The sequence below is a fragment of the Physcomitrium patens genome, chromosome 21 (assembly GCF_059467195.1).
Source record: "Physcomitrium patens ecotype Gransden chromosome 21, ASM5946719v1, whole genome shotgun sequence".
Lineage (NCBI taxonomy): Eukaryota > Viridiplantae > Streptophyta > Bryopsida > Funariales > Funariaceae > Physcomitrium > Physcomitrium patens.
The window spans coordinates 6,241,358-6,253,397 of NC_143430.1; the positions used below are offsets into that span (position 1 = coordinate 6,241,358).

Consider the following 12,040-nt stretch of genomic DNA (forward strand, 5'->3'; position numbering starts at 1 on the left):
TCACCCAAAATATAAATCTTATTTTATTTCATAAAATCCAAGTCATCTGAAATAAACCTTGACTTTGAAAAGCTCTTATAAAGTCATATCAATTCCAAATCATCCAAAATCAATACTCATAGAAAGCCTATTCAGTCTGCTATCAAATCTCACTCTTCGATCTCCAAAAGAAACTTGGAGTCGTCATCGAGACTCGATTTTGTACCTCAGGGTCTCATTTCAACCTTGGTTCATAACCGGCCCTCTCTGGATATCAATATCTAGTTTTTCTAAGTAATTTTTTCTAGAATTTACTCTTAACTTCTTCCTAAAGATGTCTATATCATTTATTTTTCCAATCTACCTTATTTTGCCTTACTTATGGTGCTACAAAGTAAGTAGAAGTTACCTCTCTAAAAGGCAACATTGGTACATTTTAATTTTTCTACCCCTTTGACTATTAATTATATTTCTAAGATAATTTGTTCTAATAATTTGAACTAAGATCTCTTAAATTATAATAATCTCTATACTCTTTCACCTATTAGTCGTGTTACATCATGACAACGTAATTATATAAATAACTATTGGAATAAATATATATATCCATGACATTACCTCTCTTTCTAAGGATGAGTTCTATAAAGAGCGGTCTTCATATGTTGAGAAAGTCGAAGATGCAACGAATTGTATTTGCCACATATTCTAATCTTTGTTCTTTTCGAAGATGATTGATAGGCCCTCTCAGCCATCAATAGTATCCCATACTAAGGCAAAAAAACCACCTTGTTATTTGATTGTTGTTGAAATCTTCATAACTTCCTCCAAATAAAACATTTGGAACACCGTCAAGAGTTGTTCTTACTTCTAATAAAATCACCAAACAACAAGAGTCTCTTTCAAGGTTGTGATACCAAAGTTTTTGTATCTTGCTATTTATTCGAAGAAAGACAAGTCATTCTTGAGGAACTTCATCTCAATTTTATCATCTTGAAGGTTGTCACAATTGCAATGTTTCATCTCATAATTCTGCAAATAAAAGCTCTTGAGTTGAATCTGCTGGTTGTTGGTTCTCCATCTTGTTAGCATCACAAATATATAATCTATAAAAAAAGATAGAAAGTAGAATGTTATCTTCCTTTGATCTTGTTTTTTTTATAGCAAAGATTTTTTATTCTTCATCTTAGTTTAAATGGATTTCATTGATGAAAAGCTTCAACTTTCTTTGCTACATTTGCAAGATTCTTTTATGGCTTCTATGTGTGTTTACTAATACCATATCCGTGCCAATGAACAAGATATTTCAACCTATTTCAATGCTGCCTTGAATCTAAGACTTCTTCCACCTCGAACTCTTGATTATTATCCACTTCTATAGAAAGAAGTGGCATTTGTCTTCTCAAAATATTTACTAAATTATACGGCTCAAGAAAGGACATGTGAAATAGAAGGTGGATCTTCATAGCCTCTGGTAAATATAATTGATAAGCAATAGGATTGATTTGTTCACAAATAATAAAAAAGTCTCAACTTACAATAGTCTAACTTATCACAAGGATAGATAGTCTTGATATTGCGATGAAGTAACTATATCTTGTCATGTATGTTAAATTGTGGTTGCTTCTTGCGAAAGGCATCCACATTGGTCTTTTGCCATCCTTGAGTTTTTTTTTTTTATTGTAACTTCATTGTTGCATATAGCTTTGACAAATGATTTGCTAAATCTTTTGCTATAGGATTATCAACTTTTAAAAGTCAAAAGTATCAAATTGTGGATGATAACTATAATTAACAAAGAAAGATATTTGTTGAATAGAAGAATGTATCAAATTATTGTATACAAACTTTGCTAATGGCAAAAGAATTGTCGAATCATCTTGATGATGGTTGATGATACACCTCAAATATTGTTCCAAAATTTGATTCATCCATTCCATTTGCCTATGAGTTTGAGGATGAAAAGCTGAAAGAAGCTTTATATCCACCTTTAGAATCTTGAATAGAGTTTTCCAAAATCTTGATACAAATTGAGTCCCCCTATCTAATATAATATCTTTTGGCAATCCATGATAATGATAGATATTGTCCATAAAAAGCTTAGCTATTTCTTCACTTGAAATAAATTTTATATATAATACAAAATATGCCATTTTGGTGAAGTGATCTATGAATATAAATATGGACTTATATGAATATGAGATTAGAAAATCCATGATAAAATCCTTAGAAACAAAAGACTATGATTGTTTTGGAATTGGTAATGGTTGAAGAAGTCCATAAGGTCTATGGCCAGGTATTTTTGGATCTTGAACAAGTATCACATGATTGTAAAAAGTCTTTGACTGCCTTCCACATTTGAGGCCACCAAAAATCTCTTAATATTACCTCTAAAGTCTTCTTGTATTTAAAATCTCCAGCTGCTGAAAAATCATGATAAGCTTGAAGGATACGTAATCGTGCCTTACCTTCTAGAATATATAAGTAATCTTTGAAATATAGTAGGTTGTTCTTGAACTCAAAATTTGAAGTGTCATAAGATTTAGAGAAAGTATTCTTGATATCATAAATAAAAAGATCAGAGGACATACTTGATTGAATTTGCTTGATAAAGGTTGAATCAACACTCAATGTTGATTTTATTACTTGAAGATGAAAATGCTTGAGCTTCGAGAGAATCATTTATTATTGATCAAAAGATGCATCTCTTTCTTTTGATATAAGATAAGAACATCTAGAAAGGACATTTGATAGACCTTGTTGTTTTTCGAATTGATAAGTAATCTTGAAATTGAATCTGGATAAAGACATGTTCTAAAAAGCTTGATAATGATTCAAAACACATATTGACATGAAGTACTCAAGGTTCTTATGATCCGTATACATGATGATTGGACTTGAGGCACCTTCTAGATAATGATGCCATTCTTAAAATGAATCTATGATTGCAAAGAGATCTTTGTCATGGATCTTATAATTAATCTTGGCTCCTAAAAAATTTCTGGAATAAAAAGCTACTAGATGGAGTTTGTCATCTATTCTCATTTGTCACAACACGGCACACATAGCAAAGTTTGACTCGTTTGTTTCCAAAACAAATGTCTTCAAGAAGTTGATGCAATACAAGATTGGTGCAAAAGTAAACTCCTTCTTTAAAGCATCAAATGATACTTCTACTTCTTTATTCCACTCAAGTTTATTTTTACAAGTCAAATGTGTAAGTGGAACTGTAACTTGAGAAAAGTTCTTGATGAAGATTTGATAGTAATTAGCAAAGCCTAAAAAGCATTACACATCTTGTACTATTCTTGAAATCTTTCAATCTATGATAGTTTTGACCTTCTTGGGATCCATCATAAGGCCTTCATTGAAAATGATGTATCCTAAAAAATCAACTTGAGTAGTGTGGAATATATACTTTTTCAACTTGGCATATAATCCTATATTTCTAAGTTTAAGTAACACGTGATGAACATGAAGCTCATATTCTTCTATATTCTTAGAGTAGATTAGAATGTCATCTAAATATCAAACAACAAAATCATCTAGAAACTCACGAAAAACATCATTTTTAAAATGTTGAATAGCGGCCGGTGCATTTGTGAGTCCAAAAGGCATGACATTATATTCAAAATGTCCATACTTAGTTTGAAAAGTAGTCTTCCATTCGTCTCCTTCTTTGATACGAATTAAGTTGTATGTTCTTCATAGATCTAATTTTGGTATAGATCTTTGCTTGATTGAGTTGGTCAAAAAGTCTTGAAATCAAAGGCAAAGGATATCCATTTTTGATGGTGATCTTATTGAGTCCTCGATAATCCACACACATCTACAAAGATCTGTTTTTCTTCTTGACAAATAAGATAAGAACCCCGATTGGAGATTTAGAATGGCATATGAAATTCTTTGCTAAGTTCTGATCTATATACTCTTTTTATGCAGCCAACACATTTTGCGATAAGCTATAGATTGGTCCAAATGGTGGTTAAGCTCTTTCTTACAGATTAATTGAATAATCTTAAGATTGATGCTCTGAAAAAATATTTATATTCTTCTTTTTAAAAACATCTCAAAATTCTTCATATTGGCTCAAAATATCACTTGATATTTTTCCATTATTAGAAATGAGCATAGCATCTAGGTATTTCAAGGCCATGGCACTTGATAAAAATAGTAGATTCTAAAAATTATGCACAATCAAAAATAAAATTATTTTGTATTTACAATGATAATTCAATCAAGACAATTCTTGTCAATTTTTGTATATGAATGTTAGATGGTGTATATTGAGTTAGCAGTACTAATTAAAAAAACAAAAACAGAGATCTTAATTTTGTCTTCTTTCAACAAGCCATTTTTTAAAACCACATATACCTCTGCACACGAATTTAAAATAGTATATTAGTTGGTAGTGAATTTTAGAATTTTAGAAAAGAGTGCTACACATGGTTTACAATTACAAAGTACGTCGGTGAAAGAAGAAGACGTACTTGGACAGCATAACCATGAAGTAAATTATCTACGATGCTAGAGTCATCGGCAGGACATGAAATTAAGGCAAGCGCTCCTAGTGATGTATTGTTTAGTGTGAAGTTTAGAACAGATGGAAGAACGAAATCCACTCGAACAAACTTGCAACCCGAGGTTTGAAAGGGACGAAATCTGAGAGTAAGAAATCCTGAAGAGTTATCAAAAGAAGGTGGGGCGTTATGCTCACAGTCAGCATTCGCGACATTTCTGACACTGGGCCAAGCATGAAGTCGAGTACTTCACGCGCATCACACCTGCGTCGGTCCAGTAGGTTTCCAATAAGTACGAATATACATAATTTCTTTTGTAGGTGGGGTAGGGCGAAGTTGGACCTGATGTGGTTATTCCACCTTCGCCCTCTCAGCTGCCAAATAGGCGGCTTGGGAGATAGTATTGACTTTTACCAAAGAGAGCAGGTTGAGGAAAGACATCCTTCCTTTAATAGAAAGGAAAGGCATTTCGTGGAGGGCCGAACGCACTCTCAGCATTTGCAATGACATATTCTTTGAGAATTCGAGGTATCTGCCACCTCCTACGGAAGAATAGTTCATTGAGTTGGGATCGCTACTGTGACAACACTTGGATTCTGCTACCAGTTTTACGGGTTAGAAACACTGCATGCATTTGCACAACACTATCATATCTTTGTGCATTTAGAATGCTCGCAATTGCTGCATATTGGTCTTACTAAGTTCGCAGGATTACTCCGAGATTATGACGCTCATAATAACACAATTCTGCATTCCAAGCTTTGCAGGGCCCACTTGTGCAGCGCTAACAAGGTTCTATACATTTACGGATGTTCTATTATCGCATTCAGAAGCTTATTAGCAGTCTTCCCAGGTTGTTGCAAAACATTTGATACGAGAAACCCATCACTCTAGGGTCGACCCAAGCGTATCAAGGGCAGCTTAGTTGGACAGCATTCTTTCGTTGAAAGACATCTGGTCCTATACATTCAACACAAATCGAATTTATTCGGCGAACATTCACCAAGAAGAATAAGCACACCGCAACGAAGGATGATCCAGATTATAATTTGACTGTACACAGTGATTAGACCTCAAACAACATCACCTACGTCTTCCCCTAAGATGTATCACTACTCCCGAGGTTCGGAGAGTGAATGACATAATGACAGATTCTGATTAAGAAGGTCTCAGAACTCATGCATCTCCGTCCCAGATTGCGTAAGCCGCTTCTTCTTCTATCATGCTTGATCTGTGGAGGACATGCATGACGAAAGAAGAAGCGGAACACACAATCTGGAGCGGCAAGATGTGGACGAGTCAGCCAAAGCCCTGCTTCCTCACTACTCCAAGCCTACGACAAAAACGGCCATAATCTCGAGGGTCAGTCGAAGTACCATTCCATCCAAAAGAAACAAACGCACAGACACACAACAGATATACAAGTCTATGTGTACATATATATATATATATATATATATATACACACACACACTCCAAGATCTTAGAAACCTCAAACGTTGCCATACGTCGGAGTCAGAAGAAAGCAGACGATCAAACCAAGACAGATCTGCATGGCCACTCAGGCAAAGACCGACCTTGAGAGATTCATGTATGGCATACGCCCCTCGCTGGCTATAACCCACATCACAAACTCCATTCATTAGAGTGGAAGGAGCAACAGCCGAGGCCATTTCAGGCAATCGTTCAAATGCAACCCCAGCAGAGATCGTCTAGCCAGGAGAAAAAATGAAGGAATGAATGAGAGAGAGGGAGAGTGAGTGGCAAATGGTCGCTACCACATGATGCGGTGATAGGCTGTGTCAGTGTCGAGAGTGTGTGGAGACCAATTCTACATAGAAGAGATCAGATCCCCATTGTACAGGTTTGATAGGAAACAGCCACGTCAGTTCTCAACCACAAAATTAACAGCCCAGCCATAGCTAGTAAGTAGGGTGCTGCTGCCTCAGATGTTGGTTGACTGGCTGGCTGAGTTGCTGGCCCTGGGTCTCTGCGATGCTCCCTTCGTCTTTTCCTGTGGGTTCTGTGCTAATCTGTGCCCTGATGCACACTGATTTGGAACACTGATGTATGCTGTCTGGTTCTTCTTCGTTGACTGATTGGAGGATGTGATCAGTGGAGGCTTACATTTTCGATATGAGATGGGAAAACAAATAAATAAAGAAAGAAAGTAAGAAAGGATAACGACAAATGTAAACAAACATGAGAACAACCCAACTATGTTCTCACTTCACGGAGGTGACATGTGCTTTTTTTTATGGGCTTCACGGAGGTTAACATTATTGTTGATATGCATAAATGCATTGCTCATGATTTTTTTGTACAAGGCATGTGCTTTTCTTTTTCTTTTTTTTAATAAAAGAAAATTGGACCAATTGGAATGATTGAATTTGTCAACGTTACTTAGTTGAGTTGATTTAGGTATCATCTCCAAGGATTGGACTTTATTGATAAAATTTTGTATTTATGCCTAAATAATATGAAGTTCAATAGGTTCAAAAAGTGCAAGTATCAATATGGAAGTAATTAAGTTTGCACTTAATCAAGAAAAGTGAAGAATGTTATTAAAGAGATGAAATTGTCAATCATTTGTCTACTTCATGACTTCTTATAAAAATTGGAAGGCAAGGAAGAGAAGAAAGGACGGAGTATTATTATTGAACTTTTTACTATTATTTGTAGTAATTAAGTGTTCTGCTTATATTTCTTCCTTGGTTGACTTCTTTTCCTTCAAATGGCTTATCTCCATTTTTTGGATATTTCAATACTTCTTATTGTCACAACTTGGTAACTAGCTAGACATTAAAATAAAAAAAATATCTTTCTCTGTCTTAAAATGGTATATTTTGGTATCACGCATTAAACCAAAATATTTAAAATAAAAAACGTCTTTCTTTGTCTTAAAATGGTATAGTTTGGTATCACAAATTAAACCAAAATATTTATTCTTTATTATTACTTATACTCTCATTACAAACATTAATCAAAATAATGAAGTATTTTTATCTATTTTCTTTGCTACTTTTTAGGATTTAAATTTTATATTTAATATAATTATATCAAAGATGTGCATTTAAGAAAGATATGATTCTTCTTTGTATTAAATCAAAGTAATCAAATTAAGCATTAGAACAAAGTTATGTCACTTGTCTTTAATTCTTTACAATCATAATTTAGAATTTTATTTTACAACCTTTAACAAGGTAAAATACATTTATATTATTTTTGCAAAATTGATTAAAATATTAACATAAAATTTAAATATTATAATATATATCTTTGACACAATATTGACCTTTATTTAAAGTAATGATCTTGTATTAAAAAATTGTCATCTAAATCAAAAAAAAATTATGTCTTCATTTTTATTCATAAATTATCTTCAGTCTTTCTTTTTGAAATTAATATATTAAGAAATTTCTAAAGAAGATAAGTATATAAATACACATAAAATAAAATAAAATAAAATAAAGATAATATATAAAATAAATATAAATGGTATTTTTGTAAGGAACTTGATTAAATTAATAATATTTCCATTCCATTAAACTGACTACAAGGAAGAAAAAATAACAAAAACCAAGAGAAGAAGAAAAAAAAAATCCTTCTAAAAAAGAAGAAAGATTAATACAATTAGATCTTAAGATGCTTGCAATGGAGAAGAGTCAATAAAGTATATAATTTATTAAAGATACTAGCTTTATTTTAATAGTTTGCTAATGTACAATAGATAAATTATTCTATTTAATTGGTTTATACATATTTAAAATATTAATTGGTTGGATTAGTTGAAAGGCTTGTAAAAAAATGTATGTATATGTAATACAAAATAAGTGCTAAATTATTAATATTCTAAGAAAATATAGAAAGCATAAACTATAAAATATAATAAGTTATGAAGGTTTTTTTGAGGCTGGCTTACAAATCTTATTTTAAGCAAGAAAGATAAACCTCCAACTTTGTATGTGTATTATAATCTTATATATAAATTCATCAACATCTAAAGATTATGCATTCAAGAGATTATAAATTATATATTTAGCTATGTATATAAAATAAAAAAGCTTAATTTTAAAGCTATCATATATTTATTGTACTAATGAATGTGGATAGATGAATTTTTTATTAGTATGAATAAATTAACAACTATAAAATTTATAGCAATCTCTCATTGTAAATTATTTCACATGAAATTTATAGCCTTATAAATACTCAATTTTTTCTTGAGCTCCATCTCTTGGAAAACATATTATTTATGTAAAGGTAAAATTCATCCCACACCTCAAATTACAAAATGGCCTCAATTAAGAGTTTTTTGTAATTGATGGTATAAAATAGAAGTAGCCATAATTAAAAAAAAATAAAAAAATTCAAAATAAGTGATATAAATTTAATCGAACAATTATACATTATAAAACTAGTTACAATTTATTCATTAGATTCTTATTTAATAAAAATAAAAGTAAAAAATAAAATTAAAAAATTTAGATAGGTATTTTTTAATCTTTTTAATGATATAAAAATATTTTAAATTAAAAATATTATAAATAAATTATAATATTTTAAATTAAAAAATATGAATAATAAAAAGTTAAATAATTAATTTTTATCTTGAAGGTAACTTACTTAAAAGATTAAGAATTTGAGCCTCACCAAAGCTCATAAGTAATGTCACGGACATACAACAAAAAAAAATTCTAGAAGGTTCTAAAAGTTTCCAAAAGGTTCTAAAAGGTACCAATAGATTTAAAGAAGGCTCTTGAAGGTTTTAGAAGGTTCTAAAAGATTTTGGAAGGTTCCAATAGATTCTAAGAAAGTTCTAGAAGATCATAGGAGGCCCTAGAAGGTTCTAGGAGGCTTTAGATGATTTAGGAAGTTTCTGAAGAAGGATCTTAGGCTTACTTTATTTTCAAGCCTCATAAAAACTTCTCAAAAAGCTTCTTAAGACCTAGTACATATAGGAGTTGAGGCAGAGGAGATCCTTAGTCTCGACAACTCACTTCTTGTGGTTTAGCTAGGATCTTCTTACCTTGTATCTAGTTGTTGTTTTAATGTCAAATTAATTCCATTTCTTGGTCTTGAATCCCTCTCTTATATATGGTCCCTAATAGTTTATTGAGACTACCATAAAAAAATATTAGGAGCTTGGTCTTTCTTGGGAGAGAGTAGATTATCCCTCTTCTTGGAAGTACTATAGCATTCTAGAGGTTGTAGATTACTCTTTTTTAGATTAATATTGTTCTTTTCTTAATATTCTTTTGGTTTTTTTTTTTTTTTTTTTTTTTTTTTTATATCATAGATCAAGTTTTTTTCTTTTGAAGGCATGTATTTCTCTGATTTTCTATGGTAGAAGGTGGAAAAGTCAATATGATAGACTCAAAAGAGATCAAGTTAGATTCTATTAACACCGCTCTTGAAGCATTGAGGATTAAGACAAAGACTTTGTTGAAGCAAAATGAAGAACTATATATGACTATACATAATGGTCAAGAAATCGGAGTGCCTCAACTACCACATCAAATCACAACAAAGATTCCAAATTCTCAAATGATTATATTTACTTCAAACATAGGAGGTGCATCCACTCAAGGCAATGTTCTGACAAAAATAACAATAAAAGAACCAAAGATCAACCTTCCAAAAACTTTTGATGGCACCCGCTATTGTATTATATGTTCTCTTGCTCGGGAATGCACCGAGCACCTAGCTATGGAAGATGATGTTGTGTTTCACAAGTATCCAAGAAATCCTAATAGGTTTCACCTATACGAGAAGAATATAATCTGAATTTCAATTCAAAAGTGCTAAAAACACTCTTTTTAGTAGCCTTAATTATACATAAATCCCAATTACCTTATTACTTTCATATTTAAGCAATTTAGATCCTAATCAGTGAGCTTTAACAAGTTGTAACATCCAATCTGACGGTCCACTTGATATAAAAATTTTCATGCAATTGTCAATGTAAGTCTTCTATATGCTCAAGAACTTTTAGCCCAATCCAACTTAAAATTGTGAGAAAAATTCCAAAAATTGAACTAATATTACTCGACTATCAACTTGAAAAGTGAAGCAAAAATTCCAATAGTGATTTCTCCCTTTCCAACAATTAACTTTGTCTCAAAATTAATGTGCAGCTTGATCTTCAAGTTCTTCAACACCATGCCAAATTTCACCTTGATCCAATTAATAGATCCCTAGATATCATAGAAATCCTATCCAACCTCAAACTGCCAACTTCTGAAACCTTCTTATGCTAAAAATCACATATCTCTAAACCACACCATTAGATTATTACAAAATTTTGTATACACTTAGTACACTCAATAACCCAAATAGTGTCAAATTTTGAATTGTAGATGTTACACCAATTGCACAAACTAGCCAAAATTGCTAGCCCTAATTATATTATATAAAATCCAAATCACCAATACAAATCTCTAATTTTGAACAACAATTGCTAAGACTTCAAAAACATTCTAAAAACAATCCTTATGCCTTTGGAAAGAACTTCAAGCTAGCTTTCAAACTCTATCCTCCGATCTTCAAATGAATCCCTATTTTGCCCTAGGCCATCATTTTAGTGGCCAGAGGTTTGATTTCGACCTTGTCTCACAAACGGCCAAACCTTGGATATCAATCTAACCTATCCTAAGGATTTTTTAGCCCAATCCTACTCTCGACTTAATCTTAGTACCAATTATATTAATTATTTATCTCTTCTAATCTGATTTTATTAATTTATGGTCTTTCTAATGTAATAAAAGAGTCTCTACAACCTAGAAGGTAAAATTACTAAGTAACTTTCAACTTACTAACTATTAAGATAAAAAAAATAATCTAAGAAGCTGTTATAAAAGCCATATTTAGTTACCTCAAATTATAATTGAATTAAGATAATTAGATATTAATTAGAAATTTAATTTTGATTATAATTTCACTACATAGTTGTATTACATCGTGACATCGCTCAAAATTTTGTGGCTTTGTAAACTAAGTGCAACTAATCACCTTACTTTAACCTCAATGATATTCCACTGAAGCCTCTTGTGTAGGTTTGGTTGGAATCTTACTCTCGGGTCAAGCTTTATCTTAGTTCACCCCATTATTTGAAAAGAATTTTTCTGTATTGCACAATTTTGAAGTATTTTTGGTAGCATTTGCAGAAGCATTTGGTGAACATGATAAGGTTTGTTCTTCAACAACTAAAATTCAAAGTCTTCAACAAAGAACCTACTCTGCATCAACATATACCTCATATTTTTAACAAGCTCATAAAAATCTACAATAATTACAAATCTATTCTCTTATCTATCAAATAAAACATCTATAATTTTTTCTTTTATTTTGATAATAAAAAAATAATAAAAAATCCACAATTCAAATTTCAAGAAGATAATTTATGAATTTTTAATATAAAATGATAATTTTTACAAAAAAAAAAAAAATACCTTCTTTAAAAAAGAATCAATGTTAAAAAATAAATAATATTAGTTTAAAGATAAATAATTTTAAAATTTTAAAATATAATAATAAGAATTAGA

The 12,040-nt window shown here is 31.2% G+C and overlaps 1 protein-coding gene across 3 annotated transcripts; it reads right to left on the reverse strand.

The window, feature by feature from the left end:
• Positions 1-3,081: 3,081 nt before the first annotated feature.
• Positions 3,082-8,900, reverse strand: LOC112274085 (uncharacterized). 3 transcript variants are annotated; one of them, XM_090245887.1, is made up of 2 exons: positions 6,074-8,900; positions 3,082-4,760 (listed from the first exon to the last, which is right to left on the reverse strand). In XM_090245887.1, the coding sequence occupies exons 1-2, from the start codon at positions 6,133-6,135 to the stop codon at positions 4,571-4,573; spliced, it is 252 nt and encodes an 83-aa protein (XP_090102013.1). In that variant the 5' UTR covers positions 6,136-8,900; the 3' UTR covers positions 3,082-4,570. The 3 variants fall into 3 exon arrangements, 2 of the variants coding, with proteins under 2 accessions (XP_090102013.1, XP_024359012.1); XR_016499880.1 differs by lacking the exon at positions 3,082-4,760 and adding an exon at positions 5,159-5,456; XM_024503244.3 differs by lacking the exon at positions 3,082-4,760 and adding an exon at positions 5,159-5,829.
• Between the last annotated feature and the right edge of the window lie 3,140 nt (positions 8,901-12,040).